The sequence below is a fragment of the Falco punctatus genome (assembly GCF_963210335.1).
Source record: "Falco punctatus genome assembly, chromosome: 2".
NCBI lineage: Eukaryota > Metazoa > Chordata > Aves > Falconiformes > Falconidae > Falco > Falco punctatus.
Window position 1 is genome coordinate 62,645,684 of NC_137581.1, and position 18,687 is coordinate 62,664,370.

The window sequence follows — 18,687 nt, forward strand, 5'->3', positions numbered from 1 at the left end:
GCCAGGAATGGCTAATGGATGGAGCATCTCTTGATGAATGGCAGGATGTCAGCCAAGACAGTAGATCATCAGACAGGATGTCTTCTATATGTGTATTGTTTTTAGGAGTTGCCAAGAATTTTTATGTCGTTTCTTTATAACACACTTGTTTATAGTCTACAAGATCAAGAAGTATTTCTAGTCTATAAGGACCTCCTTACAGAGATGTCATTCTGAGAAAAAGGCAAAACTGGAGACATTATAAAATATTACCACTTGAAATGCTAAATGCTGTTTTGTAAATCACAGAAATCAATGAGTTGTGGTTAACATCTATGCCTGGTTTTAACTATTCACAGCTATGTACTAGTCTAAGAGATAAAAATGGTTTTTGAATATTGGCAAATCGTTGTTTTTCTAATTCTATGCTAGGAAATGTCAAACTTGAAATCAAAGTCTCAGTCACCACTAAAACTATAGCTGAAACTATAAGATATTGAGTATCGGAAACATCATGAGGAAAAGTGTCAGTGATGTTTAGTAACCATGAAAGAATAAAGTAAAATAAGGGGATTTTTCAGAACAAGAAGTACTCTTTTCTAATGTTTGTTGCTTTAGACACTGGTAACATGCCCTTTCATTGGTAAACATGGGATCATTCATGCTATATTTTGCCTTGGGGTTCTCTGCTATGATTAAGGAAAGTAATTTTGCTGGAATTAATATGATTGACAGCTGGCCAACACAAATATATATGGACCCTTCCTCTGAGAAGAAAAGTGAAATAAAACAGAGGAAGACAAGAAGAAAGCAAAAACCAACGCAAAATAATCTGTAGTCATATATAAAACAATGCTTGTAATTTTGATGTGCTGTCAGTTCCTATTTAATTTTCAAAACCGAAGCAATATTTTAATACAGAAGGTTACGATCGTGGTGGGTGAGATTTTGCAAATAAATGCCATAATGTAGTAATAAATTGTCATTATTGTAGAGGATACAGAGCCTTGTTCTGTTATACTTGCCCTGTAGGTGAGATACTAATTATGTAAAATCTTCAACTCTTTTCATGTAGTGTGTGCATCATCTAATAGTACAAGACTAAGATTATCAAGTGGAATTCATAAAAAAGTTTGGGGTGACATGTTTTCCTCTCAAGAAGTGAATCTCCAGTAAATCAAGATATTTCTTCGAAATACCACAGTTTTGATAAGGAATGTTATTTGGTGTAGTCAATAGGCTGGCTGCTAAGGCTTTTACCTGGAGTTTTAGAAACTAGGACCATGTTCCTGTTTTGCCTATTTGTAATAATTCATTACATTAGTTTGGTTTGGTCCTTTCCTTATACAAATATTTATATATTCCTTGAAAAAGTAAGAGACACCAATTTGACAAAATAAATCATGGCACTCAACTGGAATGTAAGCAATACAGCCTCAAATCTATTAATTGAATCTGATAAGCTCTTCAGTCCATGTTAAGTTGCTCTCAATAACTGTGAAATATAATGTAATATTTCAGATGCTATGCAATATTATGTAGTGGTTCATGTTTTGCCTTCCTATAAGGAAGGCTCTAGATAAGTGACAAAAAATAAGAATGAAAATTTATTAAGTATTCTGAACTTTCAAACTATTTTTTTCCAAAATTTAAGTTAAATAACATAATAATTCTGGCTTTTCAGTATTATTCTGAGGTAGTTTATTTTTAAAATGTCTAATTCTTCTTTATAGAAATGGACTGGGTTTGTTGAAAACACATTGTGACAAGCAATGTGCACCCATGTCTAATCAGGAACACTTGGGAATGAGGCTTACATTTTAAAACACAACTTAAATTGCACTCATTGCTAGTGATGGAGGTGGTGATATATCTTTATGCTTCTTGTAGAAATTCCCTTGGAGGCTAATCAACCTCATGATAACCTCCTCTGCCCAGCGAAGTCATTTTAGACTAGATTTATTATGCAACTTTCTATGTCTGACATTTACACACACAGCCAGTCTTGTGACAATCAGTAGTGCATTGAACTAGTATGCCTTAGAAATGAAGACAAACTTCTTGGGTATCACTTCTGAAGAAGGCTGTGCTTTTCCCTGAGGATTTTGGTTTTTCTAGCTTGTTTTGCAGTACCCAATTATTTTATGTTTTTACTTTTTCTTTTGTTTATTATAATAGGAATTTATTTTCAGGGCTGGAGCATCCCCTAATTAAATGGTAGTGTTTACAATGACTGTAATAGAACTATACTAAAGTACTTCAACAGTGGATCACATTTTTCCCCTTTATGTCTATATCTGGATATGCACATAGATTTAGACATAGAAGAAACAAAGGACATGGAAGAAAATTGTGGAAGGAAAAGTAGATTTTAGAAACAGCAGGCTGTGTTATTATTTTTAATGCATATAAACCCATACATTGACAAATTATGTTAGCAAAGGGAAAGGAAAAATCATCTGCTTTAGAAAGTGTCCATCTCTTTTCTCAGAAAGCTGCATGATATTACCTTTGGTGATTTTTCCTGTTCCAGAGAGCTGTTGGCTGTAGTGCAGTCTCTCATTCTGCTGGCAGATCATTTCACTCTGGAGAAAGTCTCACTGCATTCACATAGGCAAACTACAACAAATTTTTGACCGCAATCCTCTTTTTATGTTCTCTGTCTAATAATACCATGAAGAAAATAAAGAAAAACTCAGCCTCAGTGAGCCCAGACCCTTCCTATTTCATATTTCTCAAATCTTTCCAAAGCAGGCAGCAGGGTATCCCAAGACATTAATTTTTCTCCTGGTATTGAGCTTAGTTTCTTCTCCAGACCAGGGTTACAACAACAGTCCCAAGTAAATACAGCATAAAAACACCTCTGTCTCTTTCCAATTTCTACTGTCCAAATCCTAGGTGACTGCCCTGCCCTAATCCCTCCACTGGGTCAAAATAAAAGCCCTTCCCTGAATGCAGACAGTGGCACATGACAAAATAGATGCACTGGCAACAAGTATTCTTTTGTGTATACAGAGAAGAAACATCAGTCTTCTTCATGGCCAAATCCTGAGTGTTCTTTCCCCTGAGAGATGTAACCTCTTGTGCAGCCTGAGCTCATGGCCTCTGCTTCATGCTGGCACAGAGAGGACTTTGGCTTAACACATTTCCCTTGAAGTACATTTAGTGGGAGCAGTTCTGGCTGTCAAACAAATGTAAACTGGAGGGGGTAACTGGGGTCAGCTAAGCAATTTTGATGCCTCCCCTAAATGGCTATCCCTCATCTGAGTGAATAGACACCTACCTTTACCTTTAGAAACTGGACTTTAAAGAAGCTAAGATCGTTTCCTTCTCTTACAAATTTCGTTTTTAAAGTGGCTGCTAAAACAGTCTTGAAGCCTGCTTTTTTATTTATGTTTGATATAACCGGGTTGGTGGGTAGAATTTTGCTTTTGTTGTATACATGGTCTGCTTGTGAATTTCATGCCATGTTTTTGAAATACAGCCTGCTTTTGTCCTTGAACAGAATTATTTTGTCAGAAACAAGTTAGATTATTCACTTGCTTGAATTTTTATTAACTGTAAAATCTTTTTTTCCCCAGTGACCACGTATTTGAAATTGGAGTACTAGATATTTTTGGATTTGAAGAATTTCAAAAGAATACTTTTGAACAGGTAAGTGACTAAGTTTTGCTGAATTTACTGTTAATGATAATTCTTCTATTAAGGTTTTAGACAAAACAAGTGTTTTGCTCAGAATATAAATATACATGGAGGTGAAAATTTGCTCTTATTTTTTTTTCCCCATTCTGCCTATATGGGTGTGAATTAAAGACACAGGCTATGTAGTTATTAATCATTTTGAAAGAATCTAGTAAACACCTACCATAATAATTTGGAAGAGGGGTAGTCTCAGCACTTAAAGACAATCTGAGGAAAATACTTTGTGTTGTCTGTTTTTATGTTTGTGGAAGAGATACTTCAACTAGTTCGGTGAGTAGGAGGACAATACACTGGATTGGAAGAAAGATCAAAAGGTCTTTGGATGCCTTGGAGCAAAAATAGAACAAAAATCCTACATTATGCTAAGTTTCATTACTGGCAGATTCACCTCTGTGTGACTTTATAACATGTGACTTTTAAAAAAATTCAATTAAAAAAATTCCAATTCTGTGGAAAATAATTTAAACTTTAGCTCTCTGAATGCTTAAAAGTCCATTTAAGTATCAAACTTTTCTTGAAAATTACGGAACTCTTTGCCCGCCTCCAACATTAGTCTCTGAACACCAAAGCTCTTGTGAATTATGTGTTTCAGAAAGCCTTAGCAACTCTACACAATGTGCTGAAAGAGATGTCTAAGTTATTGTTCAGTTGTTCATTCAATCTGTAATGCAGCAGAAGAAAATCAAAGCATAGAACAGAAAATCAAAGCATAGAAAAGAATAGAGATGGCATCGGCAACAACAAAGAACATGTTATTGTTTGAATCAAAATTGGCCCCTTCATCCCAGTCAACCCATTGTTTTATGGCTCAGCTTTCCAGTGAAATAGAAGTCATAGAGCCACATTAGTTCACTTTGTGTAGCATGTTTACATCACTACCCAATTTGCAAATGTTTGAAAGCACAAACAGGATGAGCTTACCTCTTACTTCAAAAGAGCACATAAGAATGCAATAAAACACAATCCATTTCCCCTCACAAAACCTTGTGCTGTTACAGTTCTACCTTGCTCAAACTTTCGCTGGATTAAGGACTATTAATGTGTGCCAGTATTCACAGTCATTTACTCAGTGTGAATGTCTACTTTGGGGAGGAAATAACAAGTGAAAAAGAAAAAACATGTTAACAGACTGAATATATGCAAAAAAAATCTATAAAACCTACTGATTAATAAGGATAAAATATTCTATGCATTTTAAATGCCTCTCAAAAGAGCGGGGTGTATCTTGTGACTTACTGGTTATTTTCCTTTGATTCTGTTCTGCATTGTTTTTTGTCATAAAACTCATATAAGTTCTGCAACTGACATAATTAAATACCACAAATTCCAGTTTCTGGAGTAAGTAATTTTCAGCTCAGCGACTGCAGAGAATGCATGAAGAGAAAATATGAGACTTCAAGAAAAAGGAGTAAAAAGTAGCTTATTTTATGATTTCTGCACAGCAAACATGATAATTTCAAAGTGTATTTTGCATTTTTATTTTATTTTTTCTAAATAAATATATTTCAAGATACACTTAACTGTCCCTCCACCTGGACTGCATGCATTTTGTTGACTAATATTGAGTAATACCCTGAGTCATTACCTCAGAAAATACTGAACTGCATTCCTGAAAAGGCAGAATAAAGGTGAAGGAATCACAAATAAAAATAATCATTTTTATATGAACTCTGTAATGTGATAAACACATCTGATTCCTGAAGTGATGGGTTGCGGTATCAATAAACAGAAGCGGTTTGTATCTCCACATGGCACAGTGTAATCATGCAGACACACACAAAACAGCCTGCACTCAAAAGCTCAAGCTGTCTAGTAGTCTAGCCTAGCTCAGTATTCTGCCTGGGCTCATTAACCCTGATGATAAACAGGCTTGTTAGCCCAGATAGGGTCCTTGTGCAAAACATTGCATCATGTCTGCAAACATGCCCAGTGTCAAGCCCTGTGACTGCGGAACATTAACATTAAATGTTACAGCCAAACAGTGGAGAAGCCATAAAAATTACTTTTTCTTCACATTTATTTAAGATGGCATCACAAAAGTAATGTGGGGAAAATTAACCTTTTGCTTCAAATCAGTGTAAGACAAGGTGTTCTTTCCAATATCTGTTTGCTTGCTTTCTTGAAAAAAAAAAATTACAACTGTTTTCAAGAAAGATTAAAACCTGATTGCCCAAATCTGGGGACTTTCCAAGCTTCTGTGTGAATCTTTCTGGTACTTCAAATCAGGTCAGTGGATAGACAGTTTAATACCATAATTAAGAAAGCAATATGATACTAAATCACATGTCAATTTAAGCAATTCAGTTTAATAGACTGTGTTTGAGGATGGTTCAGGAAGAGAGAGCTGGATAAACTAGGTAGAATAACTTGCTCAGTGCAGTCTGTTGGAATGACAAGGCATTAGGGGATTGAAATGTCAACAGCAAACCAAGAACTGGTCTAGGAATGGTTCACGAACAATGCATAGGACAATAGATGTCAAAGAACTAGAAAAGTAAGGTTAATTGTGTCTACACCAAAAGTATGGTAACTTCTGCAGGCAGCGTGATGTGACTGACAGCTTCTAAGGAGAAAATTTTTATAGCCAATTACAAAGAAGAAGACATTAGAAGTTAAAAGCAGCCTTAAGTAAGTGTATGGTTTTCCTTGTACTTGGTGAGCGTTGGTAAGCCTTCATTTTATAGAATGTGTGTAATACTTTCAATTTATATTAGAAAAAATAGGACATGTAAATCGAAAATAACGGTAAATAAGTACATGGGATAAGTGACATTGAGTGGAGTTGTGGTTTCTGATGTGAAGTTTAAGAGCTGAAAGACAGGGTACAGTGTTTTTAGAAGCCACAGTCTGAGGGAGCCTTGCTCAATGAAGAGTGAAAGGTTCTGAATTACCAGGACTCAGTGAGTTAGTACTCATCAGCTAAGTCACGGTAAATGACTACAGTACACTGCTAGCTCACCCCAATTACAATTTACGGTCACTTCCTAGTAGTGGTCATTAGCTCAGAAACAGCATTTTCCTAGAGCAGCTGCATACCTGCTGTGTGCCAGAACAGCTTTGTGTACTGCCACACTGGAACATGGTCAGAAGTGAGCACAGATTTCTCTGTCCTAGTCTGTACAGAAATAGCCTTTGTTTTGTGATCATTTCAGGAAATGTGAGTGCTCTACCAAAAATAGCAATAGCAGTTTTCAGTGTTAGTTTTCAATGTTTCCTCGGGTTTTCTTGTTTGTGAGGGACTATATTTGTTTACAGTTTAATCTGCACTCCTTTGAAAGTAGAAAACTTCTGCTTCTCTTCCAGTAGAGTTTAAAACTTGGTTAGGTCTTATTCATGGTTCCTTCACAGCACAACTCCAAATACTGCAATCAAGGAATGCTGCTATCTTCGTTATACCTTTATGCTAGTATATTCTTTGACCACAAGAGCATGCCACACAAACGGAAAGAACTCATAGCCAATGAACATAACGAGCGACATAGGCAGGAAGGAAGGTTGTTAAAGCTGTTTTTAGGAAAACTGTTACAGCAGAAGAACCAAACCTTGGAGTAGCAAAAGTAGCTTTTCTTCAGTCAGGTCTTTCAGCAGAAGTGGAGGTCTGTAATTGTGAAAGTATCACAAAGAGCAAGAATGCAGCTAAATAAAATGGACTCTAGTAGTGTTTTCTCTCTGATGTCAAATTCAGGTGGTAAGCTGAAAAAATATTTAGCTCTTGCTAAACAACTTGTTTAGCTCTTGCATGGCACATTGCCCCTGTAGACCTCTTAAGTTTTGCAGGAGAAAGTATATATATAATCTCCTCCTTTTTTATAGGAAATACCAGTGATATATCTGAATTAGGACTGTGGGTCACTGAAACAGTCAAGTGTCTCTTGAGTCCCGTTCAGCTCTACACCCATTGAAGTATGTGCGCACTATCTGTGTGATGCAGTAGAGCGCTGGGAGAGGCATGGCTCCTGCAGCAGCTCTGTGCAGTGCATCTCTCCTGACAGGAGCCAGCTGGCTCCGAGAGCACAGAGCATTGCCTGCCCCACTCAGGACTTCAGAGTCACCATGGTGAAGCAGAAGAGCCTGTAAAACCCAGCTGTGTTCACAGGAATTTTCACCTAAGTTTATTGTTAGGTGTGGTAGGTTTTAACTTTTCAGCATGTTATTTCTTTAGTTAACCCTGCTGAGACTTCATTTACTTTTGTCATGTGACCTTTCCTAGCCAAAAGAGTGTAACAGATTATTTTCTATTAAATCGCATTGCCTCAGCCATTAGACCGCTCCTTGCTATCCAGATGTAAGCTCATGTTGCCCATTCTGTAGACGGATGAATATGACTGGATAGAAGTTACATGATTTAACTTTTCTGTGGTCATTGCAGTCTCAGTGTTAGCAGACGGTCATGCACTCCAGTTTTTACATTCGGACAGTCTGAAGGAGTAATCCAATATTTTATTTTGTGCAGAAGAAATCAGCCTTCTTTGGTTTTGGCTGTCCAGAGGATAGAATGATGGTCCTGCTTGCCTCTGCACTAGCCTGTGGAGCAGGCAGCTGCTGGTGCATGCTGAGCTCTGATACTACATAGGGACTTGAATGCAGAACCTCCCACTGCAGTTCCTAGTGCTGGGGCATTCCTTATTCCCCATAGGATGAGGGACAGTGCTTTACTATCTTAATTCAGCCTTTAACAAGTTAAAATAACATCATATTTTTAAGTCAGAGTTTTGCTAGCCTCCATGCACGGGAAGGTGTTAATATCCTTGTTGCAGAGCAGCGACAGCCAGCTGATCCCTGGCATCAGGGAGCTGGGCATGAGGAGGATCCCAAAGCTGGCCATGCCCTCCCTGATGGGCACCATCCAGCAGGGCCTGAGCACGGTGGGCAGAGCCAGGGCCGGTAACGGCGTCCATCAGCAGCCCTGCCATGGCAAGCAGCAAGCTGGGGCTGGGGTCCTGTCAGGAGCAGCTGGAGACAGGGCTGGAAACTGGCACCGCCATGGTGTTGCCTGGGACTGGGACCACGGGCAAGGTGGGGGTGGGGGTCCCAGGAAAGGCTGAGTGGAGCTGTGAAAGCCTATTCCTGTCCTCAGGGGCTTGGTGATACTGTGTTTTATTTTGTTCCTCAACACAGTTCCTATGGATTTTATGCTCTGCCTGCCTTTTGTCATGGTGTACCCCTGTTCCCTCTCAGTCTCTTTGGTTTTTTTTCCAGTCTGCACACATTTTTTTCCAGTTGTTCAGGACACTGTTGTCTGTCCAGTGTTCCAGTCAGCCACTGGAAAACCAATGTTACTCACTTTTAAAATTGGTTAATTGTGTACCTGACAATAAATGTTTATTTTTTCTTTATTTTTTATGGTGGTCACTTTGTGGCCAAAGATGAAGTAATTTCCCTAAAATTGAGATTCCCAGCTAGATTCAGTTTGTGATTGATTGGTGAAATGCTGTGCAAGGATCTTTATCAATTGATATTTTACTTCTCCACAGCAACACCCTTTTTTGTCCTACAGTACTTGCGGGCCAGTAGTATGAGAGAAAAAATAATTCAGAACTATTTCAGTGTCTTTAATTCCAAATTCTTTTAAGGAGAGATTGCTGTTACCATGTTTGTTTGCTTGTTTGTTTAATACTTCTATATGTACAAATTCAGGTGGGGGACTATGCCATTACTGAAATTGTGTCCCTTTTGGAGAAGTTTTTCAGACCTTTCTTTGCAAAAGGATTTTCAGGTGGCAGCTACCCATACTGTTTTACTTTATTTGAGGAACACAGATCAGCTAATGGCAACTGACCTCAGAGATGACATGAATTCCCAGTGAAATAAAGTTCTTCTGATGGAAAGGCAGAAGGACTATGTTTGAGTTTGTGTTGGAGCTGCAAGGAGAACAAGGAATCTGTATTAGATCATATTGTCCCTAAATGGCTAAGGAAGAAATAGAATTCCTTATTAAATACATTACATTATTGTAATGAATGCATTAAATATATTCATTAAAATATTCTGATTGCTACTCTACATTAAGAAAAGGATGTGGAAATGTTAGGATACCAGATACAAGGGGGAACAGTCATCAAGACACTTCTGAAAAATAACTGATTATCAGGCTTAGGTTTAAAAATACTTTCTGAGTCCAACTTCAGTAAATAGAAGATGATTCTGCCTTCCGTTATCTTAGAATTACAAGTCTGAGAAATGCACATCCTTGCAAATTAAACTTGGTATTGTAGCTTCATCATCCTGGCTCATACACATACAGTCTGATAGATGTGTTGATATGACAGCTGCAAGCTTTACTCCATGCTCTGAACACACATCTCTTGAGAGAGCTAATGCTTCTGCATGACCAAAGGATGTAAATGAGTTTTACAAAGGGTGTTTGCATCCATCGTTCCCTTACTGATTGACTGTCACCAAGTTTTCTTTTCATAAATCCCCCCTTTTTTTTTTTTTTGGCTATGCCTTTTCAAGTAGTTATTTGTATAAAGTGAGGAGCAAGAAAATTTCATTAGTCATAGATGCTTTTCTGTCTTTGGAGTATGCCACAATTTTGGTCTTCTCCCTAAATTTGGATTTGGAGTGTACTTAATAGTACTAACTGGTCAAATGCAGTAAAAGAAGAGAGTTCAAGCTAACACTATTTAATGTGATGAATACTTATTGCTTTTACTGAATGCCACTATATTATTTTCCAAATTCTACAATTTAGATAATACTGCAAGTTCTTTGCTTAAATACTTGAACAAGATTTTTTTTTTTTAATAATAATAATCTGGAAGTACTTTTTAATGAAGACTTGGAGAAATGGTGTATTTGTTTTCACTGAGACATGGTAGTAAGCTAGGATTAGAAAGAAAGACAGGTAAAAAGGAGGATTTCTTAAAAAGAGGCATACAGTGGAGTCAAAAAGAGGCATGTAAAGAACAGTTTAACAAGTACCATAGGTAACGTTGAGTAATGCTGCCAGATAAAGCAAACATACCACATTCAAAGGTTCTCCCACAACATTTGTTTTAGGTAGAAAAATCATTGTGTTTTCTTTTGCTGCTAGTACTATATTTCCATCTAATTTTCATGGGTGCAATGAAATATGTGTTTAAAACATGTAGTTTTCTGAACTTTTCGTATCTTTGGAAGAAAATGTCATTGTTTTATATAATACTTCATATGACATAGAGCAAAAGAAGTTTGGTTAGCAAAGCTAGTTTACTTCATTTTCATCTGATTTCTATATTTCAGCTGTTTTAATTATTATGTCAACCTGTGTCGAACTTTTAATTTCAAATATTCATTTTATTACCTTTTTCCAGCAAGTTCTATAAAACACTGAAATGGAGAAACATATGATCAGAATGTCTTGCTTTTCAGCAGTCTCTGGCTGGTCTCCTGGTTCTCATTCTGCAAGGCTGTTACAATCATTGCTAGAGACAGCAGCTTTGGTCAAGCTTGCAGTTTGTATAAGCACTTGAGCTTACTTTTTGGTCTGGTTTGCAGAACCTTACTGTCACTATGACAAGTCTGCCAATCTGAATGACAGTATTGCTTATGTTACTAAAAAGCACACCAATGCATGCCGTAATATACTGATCACTAGAATTTATGTGTGGGGGTTTTTTTCTGTACCTATCCAGCAAGTTCTGTATGAATATTTTAACAAAATATTATGCCTTTTACTTCTGGCAGTTAAAACCAATGGTATTTGTCAGATCTTATCAAGATATGGCTAAGACAGTCTTGCCCTTTGGCTCAAATTATGTAGTTTAATACTTTTGCTGCGCAGTCAGGTCCTCAAGTACATTTATTGGTTTTACGTATTTTAGGAGATTGGCACAGGATAAAAAGTAAGCTTGAGTTGATAGTGATTTTGTCAACATTTCTTATGGTAAAATATACCTATGTAAAGTGAAAGGACATGGTTCTTTAAATAACTCATTTGCAAATAAAGATATATGCAGCATGCATCATTTTAAAGCTTTACATATCCTATGAAGTATAAGCTTGTAAGGGTATGTTGCCTTCTAAAATAATGTTATGAAAATAACATTCTGAAAGGATTTTGTAATTAGGATTAGAATTTGAAAAGTGATCAGTGAAGAATATTTTGCCTGCCACAAAATTTAAAAAGCTGTCTTTTTCCATAAAATAAGTAGGTAGTGTAAGTCAATTTTATAGTTTCATTGTAAATAAAATGAGATAACAATCTGAATCTTTAGAAATCCCACTTTAAAAAAACTAGTGGGTTTATTAGAGGCTGTCTTTTGTCTGCATTATCATGCATTGGTAAAGGCAGTTAATAACAGACATTTGGTTATAAAATGGGGTTTTGTTTTGTTTCTTCTTACTGTTATTCACACTAGACTATTTCATTGTATAGCAACTGCAAGTTGACTGTGCTAGCATGAGGCATTAATGGAAAATTCAGGCAACTATTACACATCACTTGGGTTCTTTTCCCTCATCTGGATGTTAAGCCATGTAATTATAGGATTGCTCTAAATATTTCATATTTTTTAATGTGGCTTACAGGTGGAATTGCTTTTACACACTTTATTCATTGAAGATATAGTTTATGCCAAAAAAAATATGTGACTAGTTTAGCCTGAAAAGAGACTGCATGCAAGCATACCTTGCATCATTCCTTATATAAAGGGTTCTTCCACCCTTTTAGGAGTTTCTGCTTTGTTAATTTGTTAGTGACAGTACCGTTTTGAGGACGTTTTAGAATTTTCCATTAGAATTTCCACTTTAACATAAATAAAACACTAAAAACATGTTTTCCACAAAGTTATTAAATATTTATTTTTTTGCAGATTGTGAGCTTTGAATAAAATGCAAAAGGTCCCAAAAGAAACTGATACAACTCCCACCTGTTTTTAATTGAAAATCAGATTCCTATTAAACTATTTATTTTGCAAAAGTGGCACTACACCTCTTATAAGACAATCAAAGAAAATATTTGAGAGGCTTTTATATTATTTATCTTTTCAAACTTTGAACTTGCCGGCCTTCCCTTACAATATCAATAAAATGGAGAGAATCAACTAATAAAATGTCCCTAGATGTTTTATAACATATATTTGGGCAAAACACAGTGAGTTATTCAGACACTGCTTTAGACTTCAGTGACATTGTATGTGGAAGCAGAGTTTTAATGTCCTTGTAAATTTTGAACTAACTACAGTCAGAATCTTAACCAAATATGTAGTTATTTTTTCTGAAAGCACATTGCATCTGTGTAGTTTCCCTGAATATAAATGGCAGAAGAATATTAAGTGTACCAATTTATACTTAGAGCTACCTCACTTCAATCAGTGGAATTAGTGTAAATTTGCACTATATTTGATAATGCTGGTGTTTGATAATTCTTATGTGGAATTCACAATAAACTGTGCAGACAGAAAACTGTTTATTCCTAATTTAATACTAATAGCTGTTAAAATGTAAATTTCCCTAGGGTCTTGCTAATCTATGATCTGCCGAGAGGAGCATATTGTGGATTGACATTTCTTCAAATTCAATATTAGACGTGCAGTAAAACCTACACCGATGAATTATCCAGTGAGTTTCTAATACTAATTTTTTCTTCGTTTTACAATAGCTATGTGTCAACATGACCAATGAGAAGATACACCAGTACATCAGTGAAGTGCTTTTCCTGCAAGAGCAAGCAGAATGTGTACGAGAGGGAGTTGCCATGGAAACGGTGTATTCTCCTGGTAACCACACTGCAGCCTTGGATTTTTTCTTTCAGGTAGTTTTCAGATCTATTTTACACCATGTGTATTTTTACACAGTCTCTGCATGTTAGACTGATACAAACTTTTGCCTGCAATTTCTGATTTATGAATCTGTAGAGAAGATTATGGGTCCAAAGAGACCATAGAGAGGGCTGTCATAACTGCCCTCATAGGCTGAGGGCTGACAGAGCTTTCTAACAGTCCAGGGTTGGAGAAGATGTCACAGAAACTCCTTGCCTGTACTGATTAATGTGTAATATCTGTGTATCACGCCGTGTCATTAATGCAGCTGTAGGACGCATAAGTCTGTGTTGTAAGCCTGACAGCTTCTTTTGTGCCTGAAGCTGGTTTCTGGACTATAACTTCTAAGAAGGAAGTAGCCCAAGCAGTATCCTGAAAGATCATCTATAGTTACAATTTTTGGCAACTGAAATATTATTCCCTACGTTTCTTGCAGAATTATCTGATGTGCATAGCCTTGGAGACCTACCAGAATATTTTAACCATTTTTTTTCCTTTTCTTTGTGGTGATATATGTTGGTGTTTACTAAATGACAAGCTGTGTTACTCTACAAGGAAAAACTGACATTCTAGTCCTCCTGTATAGAACGAGAAAAATCTGGTTTTCATTTCAGAAACCATCAGGCTTTTTGTCAATGCTGGATGAAGAAAGCCAATCTATTTGGTCAGTGGAACAGAGTCTTTCTAAACGCATTCAGGCTTACCTGGATACATCAGACACAAATACAGTATATTCCTCCACAAAAGATGGAAATGGTAACCTAGCCCCAAAGGATCAGGGCTCCACCTTCACTGTTATGCATTATGCTGGGAGGGTAAGTTGTCTGAATGATTGGTTTCACACAGCTAATGTAAAAGAGTAAACAAAACAAAATTCTGCATGGCTTCTCCAACTCCTGGCTATAAAACACAACTCACTTTCTAGTGATTAATTTTCAGAGGACAACTTAGAATTTCAATGCAATATCTGGTCTATAAAATCTGTAGTTTGTATCATATTGTGCAGAATTCAGGCTACCTAATTCTGGCTCCTAAATTGGATCTTCATTGTAAGCATTTCATGTAGAGGGGGGTGATTCAGATACCTCAGTATAAATTTTTAATGCCATTTTAGTTGGCTGTCACTTTGCTTTCAGATGTTGTTCCAGAACAGTACAGATTCCCTGTAGATCCTCTGCCATATATGTAGATACCTGGGATACCAGCATGCATCTGGTAAAAAAAGTAAACAAGTTTTTTGTTAATAGTCATAATGAAAATATACATTTTTTCCTTTTTTCTTCAAAATCTCAGAACATGCTATGGGTGTCTAAATATATCTGTAAAACAAGATGAATATTTCACATTTCCCCTCCTGCAATGTTCATGGAAAAGCATAATGGATTCTGTTAAATAGGCCTCTTACCTTTTTCTTTCCAATGCTCCCTCATTTTCCCATTTTCTCCACAACCATACGCAACTCAAAGCAAGCAAAACTTGTATGTGTTTAAAGGGGTAATCTTTATATATATATATATATAAACTGACAGATTAGCTACTCTGATTAATCTGACATGCTGCCATTTCTCTGTGTTGAAAGCATGGTATTTAAAATGAGCTAATGAATGTAGATTGTATGGGCACAATACAATGGGGGCTTTCAGTTACCACTTTTCCAAAATTTCCACTGAAATCAGGTGAGAACATAGACTGAAGGCTGCAGGGATCAGTCTTTACACCTGAACAATTTATTCTGTGTCTGTTCACACTTTCTAAGTCACACGTAGCTGATCCCATGAGCTATCTATCCACTGATGGACTCCCATAAAAGTATTGTGCACGGCGCATTTAGAAACTGTTTAGCTACTGTGCTGGGGAACGACCACAGCATGATCATATGCACTGCACTGTTTATAACTGTAAGTGTTATTAGTTGATAACTTTACCTAGCAGGTTACTTTAAGCCTGAGACCTCAGTAAAGCCTGCTGTCAGGCAGAACCTAGCTTTTTCAGGATTTAGTGGCAGCACACGATACATACCTAATCACTTCAGAATTGTCTGTGGAAGACACGTGGAAACTGCAGGTGCTTCGGTATAACCAGACAACTGACACCTGGATGCTCCTCCCTTTACCTAAGCAACAGACAGAAGAGATGAGTTCGATGAACAAGAAATTGGGCAGCTATGGTAAAGTCTTTTGATTAGAATGCATATTGCAGTTCTAAAACAAATGTAACAACGTTGCTGCTGCTTATTGAGAGAGATAATTAGAGCAACCTTCCCTCACATGATTTTCTGAATAGCAAATGTAGGGGGTTTATCTGGTATGCTGCTAAAAAAATCAGTTTCAATTCACAATGGAGATCTACATGCTTGCTAGGGTAAGAACACCAGAAAAATAACTCTGCTCCATGCTGCTAAAGGTACTAGATGACACACTTTCTGCTATGATGAATATTTTAGGTGGGACAGATCTATGCTGTTGAACATCCAGTTAGTCGACTATTGGTAGTGGGTACTCATATGAGGTGTGTTCAAGGCTCATCTCCAAGTCACCAAAAAAAAGGCTTGCTGGCTCTGTCATATCTCAAGGTAACATTCGATGCACTGAGCTCTCCAGAACAGATGAGAATGTGCATGGTTAGGCTTCCTTAACTAGATAAGATCCTTTACAGCAATATAAATGGGAAAAGGTCTATTTTGTGGCTTCTCATTTGGACATGAAGTCGATGGAGGTGTTGAATGGTGTTCTGATGCAGACAATTTTTTTCTTTCCCAATAAGAGAAATATGGTCATTATGGAAAGGATTAAAACTGTTTAGGCAGTGCTTAAATTCCTAACTTAAATACTTTGAATAATTCCCTGGAGGCTCTTCTTTCATCATAAGGCCTTCTACTTAGACTCAAATTATTTACCAAAGTTAAATGGTTTGAATACCTCCACTACTGGGACTTTTCAGTAGGAATGCGGGCACACAGTGGTTAGATAACAGCACAATGAAGATTTTGTGAAACCTATTAGCACTTAAAAGTGATAGAGTTAAGAACTGACTGTGGACTCCAGATGTCTAATTTAATTTATAAATCTGTTCTATACTTGTTAGGTAAATATTTTTTCATGGAGTTCTGTTATGATTATACAAATTTATCACAGTAGTTCTAAAAGGTTCCACACACCAAAAAACTGACATGGAAGCAGCAGCAAGGCAGCTGCATTAAAATCACAAGCAGAATAATAAGAACATTTCTTCAAAAAAAAAAAAAATCCTTATTCTCTGAAGAAGCAGTGAGTAGGAAGATTTCTTAAGATCAAAGTTTCAGGTGCCTAGTTCTGAAAGTCAAACTGTGAGTGTCAAGGAGTACACTTTTCATTAACGTGTGTTTTAGCCTTGCATAGTTGTTTAGATTATTTTTTTATATATATAATAAAGACATGTGGTTTGACTTTTTCCTAATAATAGTAATGCCATTTAATTTAAAAGTATGAGCAAACAGACAGCTCTCTAAGTAATGTAAATTCACACATTCTTTTGAAGTCAATGGAGATCCTTTGATTTACATTGGCCAAGGAACTATTCCAGACAGTCGGGTTGTTCTTTGCATCCTTATGACAGTAAAATGCTCGGCTCTGCCAAAACAGAAAAGTTCCTGTGCAAGTTCTTAAGTCTTCTTACTTTAATAATGATTGAGCAAAATCCTCAAAGACACCTGCATTTTTGATATCTCATGGGACTGTTATCTGACTATCACAGATTGAAATTTCCAGTGATTTATGATATGTATTTACATAAAATCTGATGATAGCATTACTGTATTAAATAATGACACAAACTGTGTTTATTCTGAGACTAGTATGTCTTCGTAAGTTGATAAACTGAATATGAAAAACTAGGATTTTAAAAATGCTGATGCTGTTCTTTAGATTGTGCTATTACTGCATTTTGTAGACTTTAGAAGTCATTTGTGATTTATGTTTTATGAATATTATTAAAGGATCAGGCTTTTAAATATATCAAGTTTTATGGGCACTCAAAAATAAGAATTTCGTATATAAAGTAACAGTAGATTTTGGCAGGTTTTGAGAGCCTTTTTTATACTCCAATATCAATTAAATGAGTCTAAAGTAAGTGAAGTATAAAACAATCTTTCTCTGTGTCGTTACCTTCAGAGATCCCCAAATTTAAAACAAGGGGCCTTGATTTTATTTTCACAACAATTTTTCACTCATCTTAACTTCTTTGACTTCATAGAGCTTCTCATTATTTACATGAGTATAACTGAAAGACAAATCAGACCCAGAGGGTAGAAAAAGAATTACCAATAAAATGTGACAGGTAATTGAACATTACATATTTCACTTCTAGGCTTAATCATTTATATTCAGATGTCGTGTCTGGGCTGGTGTTTGTGAAGGAAGTCACAGTGAATGCAGGCTCTGTGTTAGAAGGTCAAGGCAGACATCCTGATTTCTCTAGGTAACGAAAGTTGTAACTGCAGTGTAGGTCACAGCCAACATGAAACAGCTGCTACTCCGAGTCATCTAGAGCAAAAGAAAAAGCTATTATTCTGTGTTGGCCCTGGCATGAATCTTACTGCAATTTGGGCTCCTTTTCATCAGTAGTTTATGTATGTAGCTCAAAGTCCATAAAGAATTGAATTTGTACCTTTATCCAGACATCTACAGTAGCTACTTTAGCAACTCATAACTGCAGTTGTACTGGAAAACGCAGCTATTAAAAATGCTGCCTTGCTGAAGAGACCTACTTTTGTATATTTAATTGAGATTGAAAGGCAACCATTTGTGGACAAAATTGATATCTCTAACATTATATCATGAGAGAATTACAGCTGATACAGATGTGTCCATGCAGTTTTCAAGACCTCTAACATGTTCATACCTTAACATTTTGTGTCAGGATACTTGCAGGAAAATTATCTTTTCTTCCACTATCAAGTCTTCGGGATTGATTGTAGCCCTGCATTGTCAGGTATCACCCATTCCCTTATGTTTTATGGTCAGTAGCTTTTCTTAGGACTTCATATGCCATATTATTGATCCAAGCCTAATAAACCTCAGGCTATTCCAGAAAAAGCAGTACTAAGAGAAAAAGAGAAGAGATGACGTGTCAGAAATGAAAAAAGGAAAGCATGAGGTTGAAATGAGAGGAAGAAGGCACATGAGCCTCAGAGTAATGTGTAAGGGAAAAAAACCCAAAGAACTTGGAATCCATACTTCATTTTCTGACAGAAGCAAAACTTAAAGAAATCTGTATGTATGATATC

At 36.5% G+C, this 18,687-nt stretch overlaps 1 protein-coding gene across 4 annotated transcripts in view; it reads left to right on the forward strand.

Moving 5' to 3' along the window:
- Positions 1–18,687, forward strand: part of MYO16 (myosin XVI) — a 452,710-nt gene that overhangs the window by 335,764 nt on the left and 98,259 nt on the right. For all 4 annotated transcript variants that reach the window (XM_080377718.1, XM_080377716.1, XM_080377717.1 and 1 more), the window contains 3 exons: positions 3,561–3,633; positions 13,265–13,417; positions 14,039–14,239. In XM_080377718.1, coding sequence (XP_080233844.1) covers positions 3,561–3,633; positions 13,265–13,417; positions 14,039–14,239 — 427 coding nt within the window. The remainder of the gene's footprint in view (positions 1–3,560; positions 3,634–13,264; positions 13,418–14,038; positions 14,240–18,687) is intronic.